A 19153-nucleotide genomic window follows, 5' to 3' on the forward strand; every position below is an offset into this window, starting at 1 on the left:
CCTTGACAAGGATCGGACAGGCAAGAGCGCGCTCGGGCCAGATCTACGTCTAGCCGCATCGCAATCGCCCAGCACAGTTGCCCCGTGGAGGAGCTACGGTGGAGAGCGCCTAGCCACGGCGCCCGTGGACGGGTGGAGGAATGGCACGGTCTACGGTGGACGCGAGCGCCTGGCCACGGCGCAGGCCTACGCCCTCTGCTCAACAGAGCGAGTCAGGCTGACGCGCACCACGCGGGAGCGAGCTAGCGACGCTGGCCTCCACGCCACCCGCACAGAGGTGCGGAGGTCTGCACGAGGAGGTGTCGTCTTTGCGCGAGGAGCTCCAAAGGCGACCGAGCACTCCATGCGATGCGCCCTCGAGGCCGCGGACGGCCCCCTCGCGCAGGGGTGAGCTCAATTGCGACGAGTCGTCGGCCACGGCCCCTCCGCATAGGATGAAGAGAGGCCACGACGTCCGCTTGTTCAGAGAGTCGCCCCCGCTGCCTTTTGCCGGGAGGGCCCCGCCCCCCCCCCCAAACCACCCCACCCCACCCATCCCCCACCCCCACCCAGGTTGATCCCCTCCTCGATGCCGCCGTCGATTGCGTCGATGTGCTCGAGCTCGCATCCTTTGTGCAGGCCCCCCCCAGGCGCCCCTACGGCGGCGCGCAGCGCCGCTGCACCCCAAACAAAAACGCGCGCGCAGCGCGCGCCAGCGGCGCGCAGCGCCGCCGCAGGCGGCGGACAGCAGGTGCGCAAATTTAAACGCCATTTTCGGTTTCGCACTTTTGCCAAAATCTTCAAAATCCGGTACAAATCGACTTAGGAGATTTTCCGTGCGCAGCCGGCGGGGCCCATGGCGGGGGCTGGCCCCCCGCTGCCAGGCGGCCAGCCAAAAATGTTATAAACACCAAAATTGGGTTTACATAGTAAACTGCTTGCCAGAGGCCTCAGCAACTTTGTACATCATTTTGGTCCTTTCTGTGTGGGCATGAGAATCGTTGCTAGAGAGCCCTAGCCCCGGGGGTGCGCGGTCGCAGGGCCATAACACGGGTCTCCGAGGGATAGCTCCGCGCTCCGGGTTTCCCCTAGCAGCAGAACGCACCCTCTACTCAGAGCTAGTAATACGAGAATACTCTCCGAGGGTTAGCCCCGCGTACCAGGTTTCCCCTTAACTGCAGCACGCCCCCTCTACTCGGAGCTAGTGATACGGCAATACGTACCGCCCCCACGCAGTACCTGTACTACTCGACGATAATACAAGAATACGCAGCTTGGAAGTTGCAGACGCCTATAAAGAAAAAACAGCACGCTAAATTTCGGCGGCTAAAAAGCAAAGGACGGGCGCTTTTGATCGGCAAAGCAAAGTTGGAGTAACGGCGACCGCGTCACCACAATGCCAGTCGCCTGTCGAGCAGCCTTGGCGGCGCGCATGCGCCGCAGGGTTGACCGACGGCCGCGCGCCTCGAGCCTCTCGCTCCACTCGCGGCACGACGCACCCCGCGCGCCGGTCAGCGCAACAGGAGTATTGCGACATGCTGCACAACGCCAAGGACAGCACTGAGAAGCTGGCGCCAGTCGCCCACCAGCATGTCTCAGCACCGGGTGAGGGAGCATGCTGCGCACGCTGATGCAGCACGAGGTCACCACCAATCAGGCCCTCACGCCACTGCACGGCCGCCCTCGAGCACCAGCAGCCGCGCTGCGCCATGCTCAAGCTCAGGAGGCCACCCTGCTTCTCGCAGCTTTGTGCAGCGCAGCGAGCGAGCAGCGCCGCACCAGGCGGACCCATGGCGTACTCAGCCAGCCGTGAGGCGGAGGCAGGCCGAGTGAGCGCGAGCCGCGCGGGAGGCCATGCCCCGCGCACCGGCGAGCGAGTGGCACGAAAGAGTGCAAGAGTCGCGCATGCTTTTGCGTAACGGTGGGCAACGCGGTAAAATTCTTTCCAGGCCTCTTGCCGGCTCGCCTCGACCTGTCACTCGTCTCAGTGCAAACTTTCGTCTCAATATGTGGTGGAGATCCGCTCTACTCCTGCTCCTGCTCTCGTTCCGTCAATCCAGCGGCTCCGCTGAGGACGAGGCCGTCCCGCGGATGTTGCAGCTCTTCCAGCAGGCGGTCGCGTACGACGGCACACTCCCGCTCACGGTGCTGCCGTTTGACCTGGCCGGCGAGGGAGGCGGTCAGAGTCCCGCCGCTGGCGGCTCGAGCGGCTCGGCGTGGAGCGTGGAGTTCGCGGTGCGCGAGGCTGCGCCCGCCGTCCCTCTCACGGAGCCAGCGCGCTCCTTTGACGCCGCCTTTGACAGCGTCGGCGCTGCGCTCATCGAGGGCAGGTTCGGCGAGGCGGGCGCGGGGCTGCACGCTCTGTGCGAGCGGGCGGCGGCGGCGGCGGCAGCGGCGGCGTCCCGAAGCGGCGGCGCTGATGCCGACGCGCGCAGGCGCGCGTCTGTCCTCGAGCCTTCGGGAGAGGTTTGCCGAGATTCGCCGAGATTGCCCGGGATGACCCGAGGCGGTGTCAGAATTAGGCTCGCGTCGGTCCTCGTGCCGTGGGGAGAGACGTGCGCGCTGCTGTCGGCGTACCTGCCTCCGGGGCGGGCGGACGAGCCGCCGCCGGCGCAGAGCGGGAGCGAGGACCACCGAAGGCTGACTCTGCTGCTGCTAGAGCTCGGCGGGCCGCTGCTCCACTACGCCCTCGTCGGCGTCGTTAATGAGGGAGGAGCGGTCATTCATTAGGCGGGCCGCTGCTCCACTACGCCCTCCTCGGCGTCCTCGCCGAGCCACTCGTGTCCGCCCAGTCGCTCGCCCGCCTCGCCGACGCCTCGAGCCGGCTCGGCGGCGGCGGCACGACTCGGCGCGCCGCCCTCGCCTCCGCCGTCGCCGCCGCGTCGTCGCCGTCGGTGGCGTCTCGCTCGAGGGCTGCGGACGAGCTGCGCAGGCGATCTCGCCTCATCTCGCTTTCATCTCGCTTTCATCTCGCTTTCATCTCGGGCCATCTCGCTTTCATCTCGGGCCATCTCGGGCCATCTCGGGCCATCTCGGGCCATCTCGGGCACATCTCGGGTCATCCGAGGGCGGGTGAGCTGCACGGTGAGAATAAGAAGACGAGTCATGATGACACAGGCAGGGGCTCTGCGATACCGCCGAGTCCTCGCCCTCCGACGAGGGAAGCGGCGAGGGGAAGGCGGAGGAGCTGGGGTTGAGCCGTTCTCGGCCGAGATATGCCGAGATATGATGGCGAGAGGATGGGCGAGAGTAGGCGGAGCGCCAGCTGGGCGTGCGCGTCTGCGCGGCGCTGCTGCTGCGGGCGCGCGCAGAGGGCCTCTCGCTGACAACCCTCTCTCTGTCTCTCTCTCTCTCTCTCTCTCTCTCTCTCTCTCTCTCTCTCTCCCTCCCTCCCTCTCTCTCTCTCTCCCTCTCTCTCTCTCTCCCTCTCTCTCTCTCTCCCTCTCTCTCAGATCACGCGAGATCACGCGAGATCACGCGAGATCGCGCGAGCTCGCCGCGAGATCAGGCGGCGCGCGAGCACGAGGCGGTGGAGGTGCTCACGGCAGAGGTGGTCGCCTCGCCGACGCTGCACGCCTACCTCAGCGCCTTTGCCGTCGCGTCCCGCCTCCCGCCCCCCAAAGGCAGCGGCAGAGGCGGCGGGCACAGCTCCGGTTCTTGGCGCGGCTCCATCTTGTTCACCGCGCGGTCCGTTGGTGCACTCAGGAGGCGGGCGGGCGGCGCGGCTCCGCTTCTCGCTAGAGGCGATGCTCGAGGTGCTCGAGGCCTCGCTGCAGGCACCGCAGCACCGCAGCACCGCAGCACCGCAGCACCGCAGCACGGCCTCTAAGCTCATCTCGGCGAATCTCGGCGAATCTCGGCGAATCTCGCCGCATCTCGGCGAATCTCGCCGCATCTCAGCTCATCTCGGCGCATCTCGCCGCATCTCGCCGCAGGCACCGCAGCACGGGCTCGCGTCGGAAGGACACCTCCTCCGCTGGCAGCTCCGCCGCATGCTCGGGTTCGGAGTCCCGCCTGCCGGAGGCGCCGCCGCGCCGCCCCTCGATTGCCCGCCGCCGCCGCCGTCGCCGCGGCTGGACGCGCCTCGGCTGCTCATCGTGATGCCGTTTGTCGCTGCCGAGCGGCGCCGGTTGACCGAGAACTTAGGCTGCCGGGCCTTCTTTCTGCTGAGGTCCGTGCGCCGCCAGCTTCTGTCTTGAGGGCGAAGGCGTTCTGCTTAGGCCGCTGGGCCCTCGGCGGCCCGTACTCGCCGTGCTCCGGCGGCGGGGGCAGCGGCGGTGGGCGGGGAGGGGGAGGGGGCGGCGGTGGCGGTGGAGGGGCCGGCGGGCGTGTGAACGCCGGCGAGAGCCCCGTTGATCTCGAGCTGCTGATCGCGGACCCGCCGGGGGGAGACGCAGACGCATGGGCCGAGCCGGCGACGCTGCTCGGCGGCGCGGCGGCTTGCTTCCGGAGGGCGGCGTTGGTCCACGCCAACCTCACCGCCGCCGAGCAGCACTACATCGGCGGCTGGTCCAACGTCGGGCCAAACAACCTCTTCCGCGCCGTGCTGCTGCACCCGTCCGGCCGCGTGCCCTAGACTTGGAAGAGAAGACTCGGAAGCACGCATTCTCGTCCTCCCAAGTAGCGCTCGAGAGGACACGGGCCACCGCTTGTGCTCGACCGCACTCCGCTGTCTTCGGCCGTACTCGCACCCGCCGCCCCGAGGCTCGCGTATTCAGCGTGTTAGGCCGCGTGCACGAGGCGTACGACGCGCTGTTTTGGATGGAGGCGGACACACACTCACTCAACACACGCACCCGCCCCGCCCGCACGGCCCCACACACGCGTGGTGCCGAGCGGGCCATCTCGGGTCATCTCGGGTCATCTCGGGTCATCTCGGGTCATCTCGGGTCATCTCGGATCATCTCGGGTCATCTCGGGTCATCTCGGGTCATCTCGGGTCGTCTCGACACAACAGGCGGACGTGGTGCCAATCGCGCCACGTTGGCTCGACCGGTTGCTCGAGGAGGCGGGCGCGCGCTCGTACTGGCGCAAGGGGCCGGCGCAGCAGCCGACGCTGCAGCACGACATGGTGTCGACACACCACTACCACATGAACAGCGTCGGCCTCTACCGCCTCGGCCAGCCCTGCTACAGGGCGCTGCTCGCGCGCGTCGCCGCCGAGCACGGCGACGCCCCGCACGACGTCTCCCACCACCTCTTCCTGCACGAGCCGCGCCACTTCCACATCTGGCAGGCGCACGCGCATCGCTTCCTCTACACCGACTTCGTCCAGAACCGGCTCGACGAGTGGTCCCTCGACGACATCGCCGCCGTCTCGCCCGACACCGTGCTCGTCCACGGCAAGACGCCCGACCCGTCCGTCTTCGCGGCCTTCGACGCGCAGCGCGAGCCCGGGGCGGGAGGCGCGTGAAGTCTCGACGAACCTCGATTGGCTCCTCTGGAAGCGCGACTCCTGCATGGGGTGGCACCCGAGAGCTCAGAGCTCGCCGTCACCGACGACGAGCGCTCGACGCCAAAGTGTTGCCCCTCGCACCGATTGCGAGGGGGGAATCGAGGCACGAGGGGAGTTTCGATCAGAGGTGACTCCAGCGAGTCGCAAACAGCGGTTGCCGCCGCCAGACGTACGCGCATAGAGCATGTGCCTCCGCCAGAGACGTCGCGCATTTGAGCAGTAGCTCCGTACACAGTGGGGCCGTACCGAGTCCGAACTCCTGAGCTAGCTCCCTCTAGTTTATTTACGAGTACGTGTGACGGGGGTAGTTGCACGAGTATGATGTGACTGTGGGACAAAAGCGTGTCGAAAATGTCCCAAAAAGCGCTCGTAAACTTTTAGCCGTAACGGTTGTCTACGGTAAAATTAAGAGCCGCACGTGTCGACGATATCACGAGCAGCACCACAGAGTAGCTTTACAGCCTACAGCCCAGACAGCCAACAGAGTCAGAGTTCAGAGAGAGCCTCTTTCGTGTGTCCCATGAGCGCAGGGTATAACAAAACTAGCCCCAGAGAGACCGTGTGGATGTATAGGTTACGTCTTACTTTGTGAAGCCACTTGAGAAGTCATCCGAGCTACAGCGCCGCCGTATTCATGCGCCGTAGCGTATTCATGTGGGGGTCTCTCCAGCTCGGGCTGTGTCGGAGCATTTGATGTACGTCGCCTCGCCTGCAGCCTCGGAAGAAGCGCCAACCACGGCGAAGATTGCGACCGCGGGGCTCGAGGCGCTTCGCCTGTGGTTTCAGGATGCGCGCGCGCTCGCTCGGGCTGTGAGCGCTGTCAGAGCGGTGTTTCGACACCGATATCGTTCAAGGAACGCTGTTCAAATTCGTGGCGCCACAGGTAAGTGTAAGTAAGTAAGCTGAGCATCTGGGTAGATAGAGTGAACAGACGCTTCCCTGGGACTCCGTGTTGCGTGACTGTCTCTGTGCGATTTCGGGCCCGGGGTTGTGCGTTTATGTGAACAATAACAAGGCTGTGAACAGACGCCGCACAGGCGAGTGCCCGCCCCTTCTCTGCTCGAAATGCCCTTCTCGCTGGTGTGCTTCGCCGTCGCCGCCGCCGCCGTCGGCCGGGCCGCCGCCGCCGCCATTCCCGACTTTCCAGCCGAACCTCCTCACCTCCCCCCGGGGCCGCCGACGCCGCCGCCGTATCCTCCAGGCAAGGCACCGCTGCCGCCGCCTTCCGCCCCGCCCTTCCCTCCAGCTGAGCGCATTTGTGATTCGTCTGGCAATTGCATGGAGCGGACATGCGATGCAAGCGGCAACTGCCACACCAAACATTGCGATTCCGACGGCGCGTGCTACACTACCGTGTGTGACCAATCGGGTGGGTGCTATACCACCGTGTGCGACAAGGAGGGAAACTGCTACAGGTTGGTGTGCGACACGGAGAAAAACTGCTATCGCAAAGTGTGCGACTCCGATGGCAACTGCTACATCTTGGTCTGTGACAAGGAGGGCAACTGCTGGTCCAAGGTCTGTGATGCTAAGGGCAATTGCATCCGGCGCGCGAGTGAAGCCGATGGTGACTACCAAATCATTGCAGAGGATGCTGACGGCAGGAAGATTACCACGACATGCGAATACTCACCTCCCCCCTTCCTCCCTAAATGCATCCAAAGTAACGGATTGTGACCCGGCTGGCAACTGTCAGCAGACAAAGTATCGCTTCCCGCCCGCGACGCCGCCCTTCCCGCCGCCGTCCGCCCCGCCAGCCTCGAGTGCTACCCGGGCATCCCCGGTGGGCTGGCTTGCCCGCCCGGGCACTTCCTCGGCTTTGGCAAGAAGGGCGGGTGCCGGACCACGACGTGCGAGACTGGGCAGTACACCGCCCTCCGGGGCATCACCACGTTTAACGCGTGCGCGGAAAGGTGTCTCCGCGATGCCAGCTGCAAGGCGTTCGAGTGGTTCCCTCGACCCCGTGGGCTGCTCCCTTCCAGGGCACCGTGTGAGATCCACCGCGACGTCCCCGTGAAATCAGCGGCCGACTGCGGGGAGACCGGTCAGGCCCTTGACCACTGAGTGTTGCTGCACGCGGGCTTGAGTATGCCGACCCCCGCCAGAGAGGACGGGGTGGGGGTGGGGGTGGGGAGTGGAGGTGGGGGGTGGGGGGTGGTGGTGGTGGTGGGGGGGGGGGGGGGGCTCTGGTCGAGCGAGAGGGAAGGAGGACTTTTGTTTGTGTCGCCTACGGCGTCCCTGGTGGGATTGGCCGGAGAAGCGGCGGGGATCTTGGTGGGACACACACGCGCGCGCCGCGCCTCCGCCTCACCACGCGTGGCTCGAGTGTTGTTGTGGCTCGAGTGTCGCTTGAAAAAAGAATTCAATCCTACGCCCTTGCTTGGGACGCGTTCACGACAGCTCGGAGGAGGCGGCCTTGATATCTCGCAGGTACCAAACAAGACCCGCTCGCAGGATGCCAGCCCCCGTCGTGATGGCGGCCGTCGGCGCCGGCGCCGCCGCCGCACACGGCGCGGTCCTCTTCGTTCCTCCCGTCGCGGCCACCTTCGCGTACGCCCGCTTCCGCTCGAAGCAGGAGGCTGCGGTGGCGCCGTCGTCGGAGGGCGCTGGTCAGCAGTTCAGCCCGCCCAAAACGAGGGCAGGGAAGGGCGTCCACTTCGCTGCCGATGTCGAGTCGGGCTGCATCTCCGCGACCGAGCGGCCTCCTCCTCACGCCGTGCGGAAGCTTCGCCGCCGCCCTGACTCGCTGCCTGTGCAGTGACGATGGGAGGCGCACGAGCACGCGGACCAGCCGAGGCTCGGGGCGGATCACCGAGCTCATGGACAGCCTCGAGTACCAGAAGTGCATTGACGACGAAGAGAACCACGACGTGGTCGACCTCGCCGGCCGCCCAGTTGCACAGGCCACGGAAGCGCGCCGGCCACGTTCTGACCTCTTCCGGTCGGTGCTCGGGCGCGACGCGGCACACATCCGAGTCATCGGCAGCGGCACTGTCCGGACGCTCTCATGAGCGCGCCGGCAGGGAGTTTAACAGTCTATACCTCTGCCTAGAGTTTGCGCCATCGGTGTCTGTGCATCGCATCAGCTGCTCCGTCATCAGCTGTCCGTCCTCCCCTGTGTTCTAATCCAAGTTGGACGCCGTTGGACGTATCCAGTGTTCACTGTCTACGTGTAGCGACGGGCGCTGCGCGATAGCTGCTTTGTGGGTCCCGTGAGCCAAGTCAGCGTCGGGCTGCGTGTTCCGTGTGCGACGGCACACGTGCGTCCCCGCCGAGTGGACGGGGGCACACAGCAGGTGGCGCGGTGTGCCCCCGTCCACTCAGCGGGGTCGCAGCTGCCTCTGCGCGTCCTGTGGATGTACCTTTGTCGCGCGCCGGAGATGACTCGACGCCGCTGAGATCGGAGATTCAAGCTCTGACAGGTCGCACGTCGCTCCTTTGACGCCGACGTGACTCACCCGTGCAGATCACATCAGGACACGGTCTCGACGCGCTCGGTACGACGCCTGCGACCCGTCTTGGGTCAAGTGGCACGACGCTCATCGCGCCTACCAGCGCTGCCGTGCAGGTTGCCACGACGAGGTCGAGCACGCTTCTATACGCTCGCCCAGCCTCCCTTTCCATCCCATTAGGCAGCATGGGAACGGTGGCGAGCAGAGGCAAAGCATACGAGGGGTGGTGGAACCACATGTCGCGGCTACTGCCGGCTCGACCCCACGATAGCCTCCGAAGGCTGACTTTGAGGCACCATCATCGGACGATGTCGACGAGTTGGGTCGCTCTCGCGGTAGCCAGGTAGCCCCCCATACTAGTAGCACCGGCCATGGCCGCAGGAAGCTCGGGGGAGGGCGCTGGGAGCAACACGGAGCTCCGTTGGACGCGTTTTCAAGATTAGCGTGTCAGAGTGAATTGGAACTAGCCTTTGGCATGCTGCGCCCGCTGGCGCGCGGCACGCGCCTCGCCACCGACTACGCCGAGGCGGCTGCGGCGCGATGCGGAGCCGGAGCGGGACCTCGGTTGAGCGGCGGGACCCCGACCGCTTTTGAGTGCGCGAAGACTACGCGAGACGTATATGGGAACGTGTGTAGAGGGGTGGAGGGTGGGTTGAACGAAATCCGGGGACGCGACCCACTTCGCCACAGACGGTCCCGCGCCTCGCCGCTATGACGGCCGCACGACCGCAGCTCGTGTGCGTGCGGCCGTCTTTGTCCGGAGTGAATACTCAAACGCGCTCGTCGGTGACGGTGTCCCCGGATTTCGCCGCGCTCGGCGAACCTCGACAGCGCCCCTTCGGTGGCATGCATCAAGCTGCTGTACGGCCCCGGCATCGCCTCCCCTGGCTTAGCTCTCAAGATATTGTGGACATGGTTGGTCTCTACAATATATACACTGACACTGAACCTCCCAGAGCTCGTCCCGGTCCGTCACGGCCATCCTCGGCCTCCGGACGGGCCCCCGGCCGCGGCGCGGCGCGGTGCGGCGGAGTCACAAATCCGACGGCAGAGCACCGGGACGCGGTCGGGCGATCTAAGGCCCAGTGAGGCGTATGCATTGCCCATCCAGGACTATCACCTGGACCTATCAACAGGGGCTGGAGCCGAGCAGGAGGGCCCGGCGCACAACCCCTTGTTCAACTCACCCTCCACACCCCGTATAATGTGTGGTGGCACGCGGGAAGCCCGCTAGCCCCGAGCCGGCGGCGCGGTGGGCGGTGGGGCAGCTGCCAGCTCGCACACACGACACAGTGCTTGCAGGCGTTCGAAAGGGGGGGTCTTTGCTGCATGGACCGTTTGTACCGGGTACTACACGTAGGTCCCGTAGCGAATAATTCCTGAACATTTGAGGCCAACATTATATTATTTCGCCATCTCATCGATGATCGCGTGCAAGAACGGCGTGAGGTCTGCGGGCGTGCGCGCGGTGATGAACGGGCCTACATGAGGAGGAGGAGGAGCATTGAGGGGCGGTGGAAGGGAGGGTGGACCACCGGCTCGGCAAGAAGACGCCGTCCACCACCGCTGGCTCATCGACGTACGTGGCGCCTATTCGCAGCGGGACGTTTGAGACAGCGTCCGCGACCCCACCGAATGCGTCAACGCGCCGGCGTTGATGAGGTCGTCCTTGCAGGCGGAGAAGCAGGTGGCGCGGATACCCTTTGCGAGGGGCGAGCCGTCCGTCCGCCGCGCCGAGCAGAGCATCCAAGGGCCATGGCAGATGCTCGCGACGACCCTGCCGGCGTCGGCCATCGCGACGGTGAGGTCGAGCATCGCCTGGTTTCGCCGCATGTAGTCCGGCGCGAAGCCGCCTGGAATGAGCAGCGCATCGTACGACGCGACCGCATCCGTCGTGGACATGTTGTCCACGCAGAGGTCGCTCTTGACTGGGTAGCCGTACTTGCCGGTGTACTTTATCCCGGCGGGATGCGCACCCATCACACTCACCTGCGGAAACACGAGAACGCGTTTGGCCAGCTGAGTCATCGCAACACTAACTTGAAATTTGGGCGTGTGTGCACCTCGGCGCCCTCCTCCTCGAGCCGCATCTTCGGGTACATGAGCTCGAGGTCCTCGAACTGAAAATCAGCGAGAAGCAGCACTTTCCTGCCCGCGAGCAGCTTCGGGCGGGAGGTAGCGGCCATTGAGCGCGTTCTGGGTGCTGTCTCAACTACTGGCGGGAGCGGCGCGAAGAAGTCCTTTACAAAACAGGAAGCAAAAAGAAAAGCGCAACAAAAAGTGATCTGTGCGCTGTAAGTCCGCCCGCAGGCGCATTTTGTATACCGAGGCGGTGCCCGGTGCCGAGCGCAGGCAGAGCCCCCAGGTCGGACCTTAAGACAGCATTGTAGATCCCTGGGGCTGGGCGAAAAAGTATTTAAACATGTCAAGTCCCTCTCACAGCCCAGACAGGCTCGACTATTTTACAACAAAAGGCGGTCGCACGACACGATTCACGCGACAGGCGAGGCGCGGGCGACGGCTTCCTCAGAAGCCGTCGCCCGCACCACAGGAGCAGTCACACCACTCCCACTCCGGCGTCCACCCACTCCCCACCCCGACATCCTGGTCACTGCACCCATACCTCCACCCTCTTGGGCAGCAACTGGTTCGACAGGTCCTCTCCGTGGCCTAGGCAGCCGTGGCCGCCCTCGCCCCAGGTAAAAACAGCGCCATCCGTGCGGGCGAGGTTGTGGTTTGCTCCAGCTGACACAGCGACGACGCGCTTCCCCGCAAAGGCCTCGATCTTCTTCGGTAGCCGCTGGGTCTGCCGGTCGCCGTGGCCCAGCTGGCCCCAGCCTCCATTGCCCCAGCTCCAGAGGTTGCCGTCGGCGGCGAGGGCAAGGCTATGGAAGTAAGCAGCCGACACAGCGACGACGCGCCGCCCAGCCAAAGCCTCGATCTTCTTTGGCAGCGGCTGGTTCCGTTCGTCGCCGTGGCCCAACCGGCCATCGCCTCCCCAGCCCCAACTCCAGACGGCGCCGTCGGCGGTGAGGGCGAGGCTGTGGTTCTCTCCCGCCGACACGGCAACGATGCGCCGCCCTGCCAACGCCTCGATCTTCTTTGGCAGCAGCTGCTTCTCCTGGTCGCCGTGGCCCAGTTTGCCTGAGCCGCCATAGCCACAGCTCCAGACGTTGCCGTCAGCAGTGATGGCGAGGCTGTGGCGCTGCCCAGCCGAGACCGCGACGACGCGCTGGCCAGCAAAGGCCACGATCTTCTTGGGCAGCAGCTGGGTCTGCTCGTCGCCGTGGCCCAGCTGGCCGTCCCCTGCACTGCCCCAGCTCCAAATGGCGCCGCTGCCGGTAAGGGCGATGCTGTGGTATCCTCCAGCCGAGACGCTCACGGCGCGCTCGCCTCCCAGCGGCGACGGGAGGCGGGTCGGCGTGTTGGACTCGGACAGCAACGCAGCAAAGCACAGCCACCGCACGGCGCAGTCCTCGTCCTCAGGCTGCGCCGGCAGCTCGAAGCCGCGCTCTTGCGCCCACAAGCGGATGGCCTCCGCCGCGAGCGAGGCGTGGAAGAGGAGCGAGACGGCCGCGAAGCGAGCGATTTCGGCGGGGCTGTCGCAGCGAGAGAGGGCGCGCTCGAGGAGGTCCGTGGGGAGGTCGAGGAGGCGGGCGGGCGGCGGCGTGCTTGGCGAGGGGGCGGCGGTGGAACCGGAGGCGGTGGCGAGGCGGCGCGAGCGGCGGCGCGGCGGGGTGGACATCGCGAGAAAAAGAAAACGACGTCGACAGAGTCCGTACGAGCTTCTTTGTTAATTTCTGATCCATCCTTCCCTATATGACTGAGACTCGTTGGTTAGTGATCACCCTTGCAACGTGGGAACAGCGCCTCGAACGGGCTCGAGTGACTCCCAGTTCGAGCCGCAAAAGTCGGAAAGAAGAGAAAAAGAAATTTCGCTTCTGTGTCCCGCAGAGGGTCCCCCGGGGATCCTCCGGGGCCCCTGGGGGCCTCCCAGGGGCATCTGGGCCCTCCCCCATCAGCTATTCATGCAGACTCAGCCAGCAGCCAGCAGCCGGCAGCCGAGCAGCTTGCACGTGCAAACTGGGCTGCTGGGCTGGCCTGAGCCAGCAGCCTGCTGCTGCCAGGCAGCCAGACCCATACGCACACACGCCCATATAACACGCAGAGATGGCAGAGATGGCAGAGATTGCCGCAGCTATTGAGTCTAATCCGCATCAATTTGATGACTTAATATTGGACTTGGCGGCCACTAAAATCGCGGCCGCGGCGCGTGGTATGCATGTTCGGTCGCCGAGAACGAGAAAGATGACATACTTTGCCGTCAAGCACAAGGCGCAGCTGTACGCATGGCAGGAGCGTGCCGCAGTCAGGAGCGGCAGGTTTGCCCCGGACGGGTCCGGACGCAAGCGCGATCGGGAGGAGTTTGAGGCCGATTTCGGCGACGAGCCCGGCGGCGGCGACGGGCCCGGCGACGACCGCGCATCCCCCCAGGCTAGGGCTCTCTAGCCCGCAACCCGTTACCAATCGTCCAGAGCCTCTGGGTGCACTTCTTAGCGCCCCGGCCCTGGGCGTGCGGTTGATAACTGCACTCCAAGTGCTCCAAGTTCGCACCCGTTGAAGACTCACGCCCTGCGTCTTGATCTGCCAACAACAAAAACCTATGGGTCTAGATGGGGGGGGGAGAAGGGGTGGTGCTGGTGCAACGGACACGTAATGCACATGCACTGGTGCGGCGCGACTTGCACTAGTGCCGTTCCGTGGGGCTTGACAGACGCAATCGCCCGCGTGGCGGGTGGTCCGGGCCCGCCCGGCGCGGTGCGTCCTCGTCGGTGGGGGTCTTTGTGGTGTTTACCTCGAGCGCTCGAGGTGTTTACGGCTTTAGACTTTGCGGGATTCTCTTAGATCTTACTTACTCCGAAAAGAGGGGCGGGGCCCGACCTGCCTACTAGTACCGATCTTAGGCTCCGGCTCAGGTCAGAGGGCCCAGCCACTCGAGGGTCCTGTGTAAACGGGCATTGCCTAGATGGTCTTCAACGCACAAAGGGTGTTAATAGAGCTCTCTTGATCCTTCTGAGCACGAAGACCGCTCGAACTCTTCTGCAGACTTTAGTTTTTTCGTTTTTCATTAGCTGATTTCGGGCCCGGGGCGTTGTGCGTTTACGTGAATAGTTGCGCGACCAGGCCCTTGACCACTGTTGCTGACCCCTGTTGAGCGGCAAGGCCACCAATATAAGACCACCAAGACCACCAAGACATTTGGGATCGGCTAGAAAGCCTCGGCAATGTTCGCGGAGCTGCTTCTCACCTAACATTGCCGAGGCTTTCTCCGCCTTCGAGGAGACCATGATTCGCCACGCGAAGGACGGAGCGTTCGCGCTTCAACACTAGTTCGTAGTTGGCACGCCTGCCCCCTTCCCCCAGTCGGAACTAGTGTCCCCCCCCCCCCCCCCCCTTGCTCCCGGCCAGCCGAGCCGCTCAGCGCTCAGCCGCCGTCTCGCGTCTACCACACACACACACACACACACACCGCTCACCCACGCGCACTGGGCCTTGCACTTTGAATGCCGTGGGGCTTCTGTCGTCAGACGTGGAGACGCGAGGGTTGCCCCCCCTTGCCCCACCACCTCGTGTGTGTGTGGAGAAGGGGGGATGGGCGACGTGGCATAGTGGGAAATGATATACCGTCGCCAACTGCACTCTCTGGGTCGCCAGTTCAACTGCAGAAGTTTACCTTACCTCTGCCAACGAGGCCACTACGGCTCTACGCACTAGCACTACGACCTACGACTCTGTCTCTGAGCGTACACTCCAGGCCACCCTGATGACAGCATGTCAGATGAGCGAGATCGATATGTCATGACAGCCTTTTCGCGGGGACGCGGTGTGTGTTTTTATTACCTGTTTTTCCCCTACCTGCTCATAACCGAATCCAGCTGCGCGCCTAGTCGTCCTCCATCCTCCACCAGGTTGGGTCCCCCCTCGCCTTCCGTTAGCGGTCCTGCTTGGCGAGGCTATCGAGCAAGTCCTGCGGGGGGGGGGGGGCGGTCAGTCTCGGCGCGGGGCGCGTCGAGAGGGCGCCTCGGCCGCCGCGCCTGCTGCTCCCGCTTCTTGAGGCCGCTCGAGACGCCGTTGAGGGCCACGAGAGCGGTGCGGTGTCGCACCGAGTACTGCGGGTGCGCGCGCGCCCACGCGAGCAGCTCCTGCGGCGGCAGGTAGAGCGCGCGGAGGTAGTCCTCGACATGCGCCATCGACGGGGCCATCTCGGGCAGCAGCTTGCGCAGCGCCGCCTGCAGCGTCTTGACGTCGAGCGACATCTGGGCGCGGCCCTCGTCGGACGCCTTCTTGACGCCGGCGTACCCGTCCACCAAGTGCTCGCAGATGGCGCCGATCGCCTCGCCGACGAGAGTCCTGTACGCCGGCGATTCGGAGAGTGAGTCCGCAATCGACTCGCTCGTTCCTTGGGCGGCTCGTCGAGGAGGGTCCTGTACGCCGCCACCGGCACGCCGAGCTGCGACAGGGAGCCCGCCAGCTGCTGCACGTGCTGCACCAGCTGGTCGACGTACGGAGAGTGCTGCGTCCCAATCTCGCGCGGCGCCTGCAGAAAAGAATTACGTTCGGGCAGGAGAAGTACGCGGAGGGTGCTGCGTCCCAGTCTCGCGCGGCGCCCACGAACGGCTTCGGATGGCGGCGACGATCGGCTCGAGGTCGAGCATCCCGCGCGCCTAGACACTTACTAGACACTTCCTAGACACCTCCTAGACACTTCCTCGAGGTCGAGCATCCCGCGCGCCACGCCGCGGTAGATCTGCACCGTGATCGGGCCGACCTGCGCGACGAGGGCTCGTCCTTCACTGGTTGCTCCTTCGCTCCCTGACTACTTGATTCGTGCCCTGACTAGGGTCCGCCTGCTCGACGAGGGCGCGCACGCGCGGCGCGGCGGCGGGAGCGGAGGCCTCTGCGGCGGGGAGCAAGTGGCTGCGGAGCAGCTCGGCGAGCAGTTGGAGCGACTCCATCGCGACAATGGTCTGCGGCAGCGCAAACATCTCCTGCGACTCGAGCGGCGCGCGCAGTCGCTCGAGCGACACCGACGCCTGCAGGAACAGAAGCACGTCGGCCGGCGGCTGTTTCTTTTTCTGCAGGCGTCGGTGTGAACTCGAGCGACGCCGCGGCGCGCGCGAGGTCAGCTTGCAGCTCGGCGGCGCTGTCGGTGAGCGGCTCGTGCTGCTCGGCCGCGCCCGCGTGCGTGCTGGTGTGCAGCGCGAGGAGCGCCTGATGGCGTCATCGACTGCTCATTCACGCCTCGCCAACAGTCAACGCGTGCTCGGGTGCAGCGCAAGCAGCGCCTGCCGCAGCGAGGCTGGCATGCCCGGGTCGTGCTCCTACACGCCGAAACACCGCGCCGCTGTGCTTCTCTTGTGGGGCCGGTTGCGGGAGCACGCCCCGGGCCGTGCTCCTCGAAGCCGGCCGAGCCAGGCGGCGGGCCTGCAGACAGACAAACACGTGATGCCCAAAAAGAAATCGCGGCTGCGCGACGCATGCCGAGGGCGGCGGGCCGGTCCAGAAGACGTTGAACACGGTGAGCACGTAGAGCTGCACGAGGCCGACGAGGCCGCGCGTCGCCTCGACCGCGACGGGCTCAACCTCGCGCACCTAGACGCGGAGTATCTCCCAGATCTCTCCAAATCTCCCCAGATCTCCCCCAGATCTCGAGGCCTAGAGGAGGCCAGAGGAGTGCAGCAGCGCAGACGTGCACAGAAGTGCAGAGAGAGAGGCAGAGAGAGAGAGAGAGGCAGAGACGTGCAGAGAGAGAGGCAGAGATGTGCGGGACGGCGAGGGGCCGTCTCGGCCGATCTCGGCTGATCTCGGCGAATCTCGGCGAATCTCGGCCACTCTCGCGCACCAGCCGCAAGTAGCGGCCGACGAAGCGCGCGGTGTTGAGCGCGGTCGAGCAGAGCAGCACTCCCTCCCCCTCCCCCTCCCCCGCGGCGGCGCCGTTCCCCTCCCCGCCGCCGCCCTCCCCGCCGCCGCCCTCCCCGCCGCCAGCCGCGCCGTTGTCTCCGCCCTCGCTGACGGACGCGCCTCGCCTCGGCTGCGGCGCCCTGCCCTCGTCGATGCTGTCGAAGAAGTCTGCCGCCGCGGAGTACCCTCCAGCAAAGAGCTCCGCTCCCTCCCCTCCGCGGCCGCCGCCCGCGCCGCTGCCGTTGGCGCGCGTCGCCGCGGCGGGCGGCGGCGAGAGGACAAACATCGCGCGGCACTGCAGCGGCGGCTTTGTGTGCGCCGTGCCGAGCTCGCGCAAGGACGAGAGTCGCCAGCCTAGGAAGTGTCTAGGAAGTGTCTAGGAAGTGTCTAGGAAGTGTCTAGGAAGTGTCTAGGAAGTGTCTAGGAAGTGTCTAGGAGGAGTCGCCAGCCTGCCTCGAGCGGCAGCGGCGAGTGAAGGGGTGCACGCACGAGTGTCGACGGACCGACTCCATGCTCTGCGTCCCAACTCTCTATGAGCCGCCCGCCTGTCTCGAGCGGCAGCGGCTGCCACATCTCCGTCTCGAGCCGCATGCGCAGCTCGTCGAGCCGCTCGCGGTGGAAGTGCGCCTACCGCAGAGCAGACACACGGCCTCACGGAAGTGTCTAGGAAGTGTCTAGGAAGTGTCTAGGAAGTGTCTAGGAAGTGTCTAGGAAGTGTCTAGGAAGCGGCGCGTAGAAGACGCCATATCTCCCCATGTCTCCCCCGTCTCTCCCCCACATCTCACGTAGAAGACGCGGCTCTTCGCGGCGAGAGCGGCGCGAAGTCCGTGCGACTCGGACGTTGCAAACGCCTCGCCGAGCGACATGAAGGTGTGCGTCCCCTCCGCCACGTCCGCGAGCTCCTCGGGCGAAGCGGCGGCCAGCGGCGCGGCGCCTTGGAGACAGACAGACAGCGCGCCGTAACAAGGAGTACGGCCGGCGGGCGACGCGGCGGCCCGCGGCGGTGCGCCGATGAAGACGGCGACACGCCGCTGCATCAGGTCCCAAATGGTGGTGCGAGCCTCGTGCAGCATGCCCCGCATCAGCCGCAGCCGACCCGCCCGCCACTCCGCCGTCTTGGCCGCCGCCGCCGCCTCGGCCACCGCCGCTCGCTCCTCTGGCGCGATCGCCGTGCCGCCCGCCGCCGCCGCCCCGCCGCCGCCCGCCGCCGCCCCGCCCCCGCCCGGCGCGTCGTCCCCGTTGGCTGCCGCGGCGCCGTTGGCGGCGGCGGCGCCGTTGGCCACCGCGGGCGGCGGCGGCTTTGCTCGCGCGGCGTCGAGTGCGGCGCGCGCCTAAGGCAAGGGGGTAGAGACTTCTCCACACACACACAAGGGTGGCTGACGCAAGGGTGGCTGACGCAAGGGCGGGTCACGCAAGGGCCAGGCGATTCGCCTGGCGCACACACACGAGGAACACACACGAGGATGGTGGGGCCGAGCTAGAGGATGGTGGGGCCAACCTAGCCCTCGCACACACACAGAGGATGGTGGGGCCAACCTAGCCCTCGCGACTCCGCGTCTAGAGGAGAGGAGCTAGCACGGCACTCAAAGTGCGACGCCCGGCGGGTGTGGGTGAGCGGCGCGCGTGTGAGCGTGCGCGCGCGCGCCTCGTCCGCCGCGGCGCGCGCCGCCGCCTCGGCTGCAACCAAGTGGCGCAGCATCCTGTGGTGTGCGTGCAGGACGCGGAGGAGGGCCGAGAAGTTGTGCGCGAGGCACGAGTCGAAGTAGTCCTACTCTCACCACTCTTGCTGCCGCTCGCACTCTTCTTCGACGCCGCGCGCGGCGCATCCTTCGTGTGCAGCCAGCGCGCCTCGCGCAGCTGCCCGCATACGTCCTTGTACTTTCCCAGCTCGAGCGCGCGGAGCTGCGGCCCGCTGACCGCGCCGTCGCCGCCGAGGGAGAGGACGACGTGGCTGTGGAGGACGTCCTTGGTGCAGAGCTTGATCGCCTGCAGACACAGGGCGACGCCTGCCGCAACGACTACCGAAATGCCCGTGCCGCACTGCAGCAGCTCGAGCGCCTCGGCAAAGTTCATGTGCACGCGGTTCACCAGCTCGTCGACGCGGTCGAGGGTCAGCGCGCAGCCGACGGCGGCGGCGTAGCGGCCCGCGTCGTACGATGCCGACACCCTCCGCAGCTGCAGGTGCATCGCATCCTGCAGCGCGTCCGCCGCGACGGCGACGCGGCCCTCGACGCGCTTTGCTTGCCGCAGCCGGCCTACGTGCTGAATACGCCAACCTCAGGGCGGGAGTACGGTATTGCAGTGT

General features: G+C 65.9%; 5 protein-coding genes across 5 annotated transcripts; 3 read left to right on the forward strand and 2 right to left on the reverse strand.

The window, feature by feature from the left end:
- Nucleotides 1-1957: 1957 nt before the first annotated feature.
- EMIHUDRAFT_443944 (hypothetical protein) lies at nucleotides 1958-3117 on the forward strand (the record flags this gene model as incomplete). The annotated part of the gene is made up of 4 exons (XM_005776181.1): nucleotides 1958-2414; nucleotides 2502-2644; nucleotides 2710-2911; nucleotides 3097-3117. Coding segments are annotated over exons 1-4 (792 nt in total), but the record flags the coding sequence as incomplete, so codon positions are not given.
- A 962-nt stretch (nucleotides 3118-4079) lies between these two features.
- Nucleotides 4080-5841, forward strand: EMIHUDRAFT_457865 (hypothetical protein). The gene is made up of 3 exons (XM_005776182.1): nucleotides 4080-4154; nucleotides 4325-4546; nucleotides 4985-5841. The coding sequence occupies exons 2-3, from the start codon at nucleotides 4381-4383 to the stop codon at nucleotides 5563-5565; spliced, it is 747 nt and encodes a 248-aa protein (XP_005776239.1). The 5' UTR covers nucleotides 4080-4154; nucleotides 4325-4380; the 3' UTR covers nucleotides 5566-5841.
- Nucleotides 5842-6499: 658 nt separating this feature from the next.
- On the forward strand, nucleotides 6500-8646 carry EMIHUDRAFT_469409 (hypothetical protein; the record flags this gene model as incomplete). The annotated part of the gene is made up of 3 exons (XM_005776183.1): nucleotides 6500-7001; nucleotides 7134-7347; nucleotides 7865-8646. The coding sequence occupies 3 exons, from the start codon at nucleotides 6500-6502 to the stop codon at nucleotides 8193-8195; spliced, it is 1047 nt and encodes a 348-aa protein (XP_005776240.1). The 3' UTR covers nucleotides 8196-8646.
- A 1644-nt stretch (nucleotides 8647-10290) lies between these two features.
- EMIHUDRAFT_74273 (hypothetical protein) lies at nucleotides 10291-11072 on the reverse strand (the record flags this gene model as incomplete). The annotated part of the gene is made up of 4 exons (XM_005776184.1): nucleotides 10291-10367; nucleotides 10419-10456; nucleotides 10532-10875; nucleotides 10950-11072. 4 exons carry the CDS (start codon nucleotides 11070-11072, stop codon nucleotides 10291-10293), a joined length of 582 nt encoding a protein of 193 aa, XP_005776241.1.
- Nucleotides 11073-14878: 3806 nt separating this feature from the next.
- Nucleotides 14879-15602, reverse strand: EMIHUDRAFT_239051 (hypothetical protein; the record flags this gene model as incomplete). Its single annotated transcript, XM_005776185.1, has 4 exons — nucleotides 14879-14914; nucleotides 15051-15297; nucleotides 15378-15484; nucleotides 15582-15602. The coding sequence occupies 4 exons, from the start codon at nucleotides 15600-15602 to the stop codon at nucleotides 14879-14881; spliced, it is 411 nt and encodes a 136-aa protein (XP_005776242.1).
- Nucleotides 15603-19153: the final 3551 nt, after the last annotated feature.

Source organism: Emiliania huxleyi (assembly GCF_000372725.1).
Source record: "Emiliania huxleyi CCMP1516 unplaced genomic scaffold EMIHUscaffold_281, whole genome shotgun sequence".
Taxonomy (NCBI): Eukaryota; Haptophyta; order Isochrysidales; family Noelaerhabdaceae; genus Emiliania; species Emiliania huxleyi.

What these genes read in the sequence shown, in the direction of transcription:
- EMIHUDRAFT_457865 (XM_005776182.1), top strand. Translation starts at nt 4,381, where the DNA reads ATGGGCCGAGCCGGCGACGCTGCTCGGCGGCGCGGCGGCTTGCTTCCG. An exon ending in TGCTGCACCCGTCCGGCCGC is followed by an intron (nt 4,547 to 4,984) that starts GTGCCCTAGACT and finishes CGGTTGCTCGAG; the next exon opens with GAGGCGGGCGCGCGCTCGTA.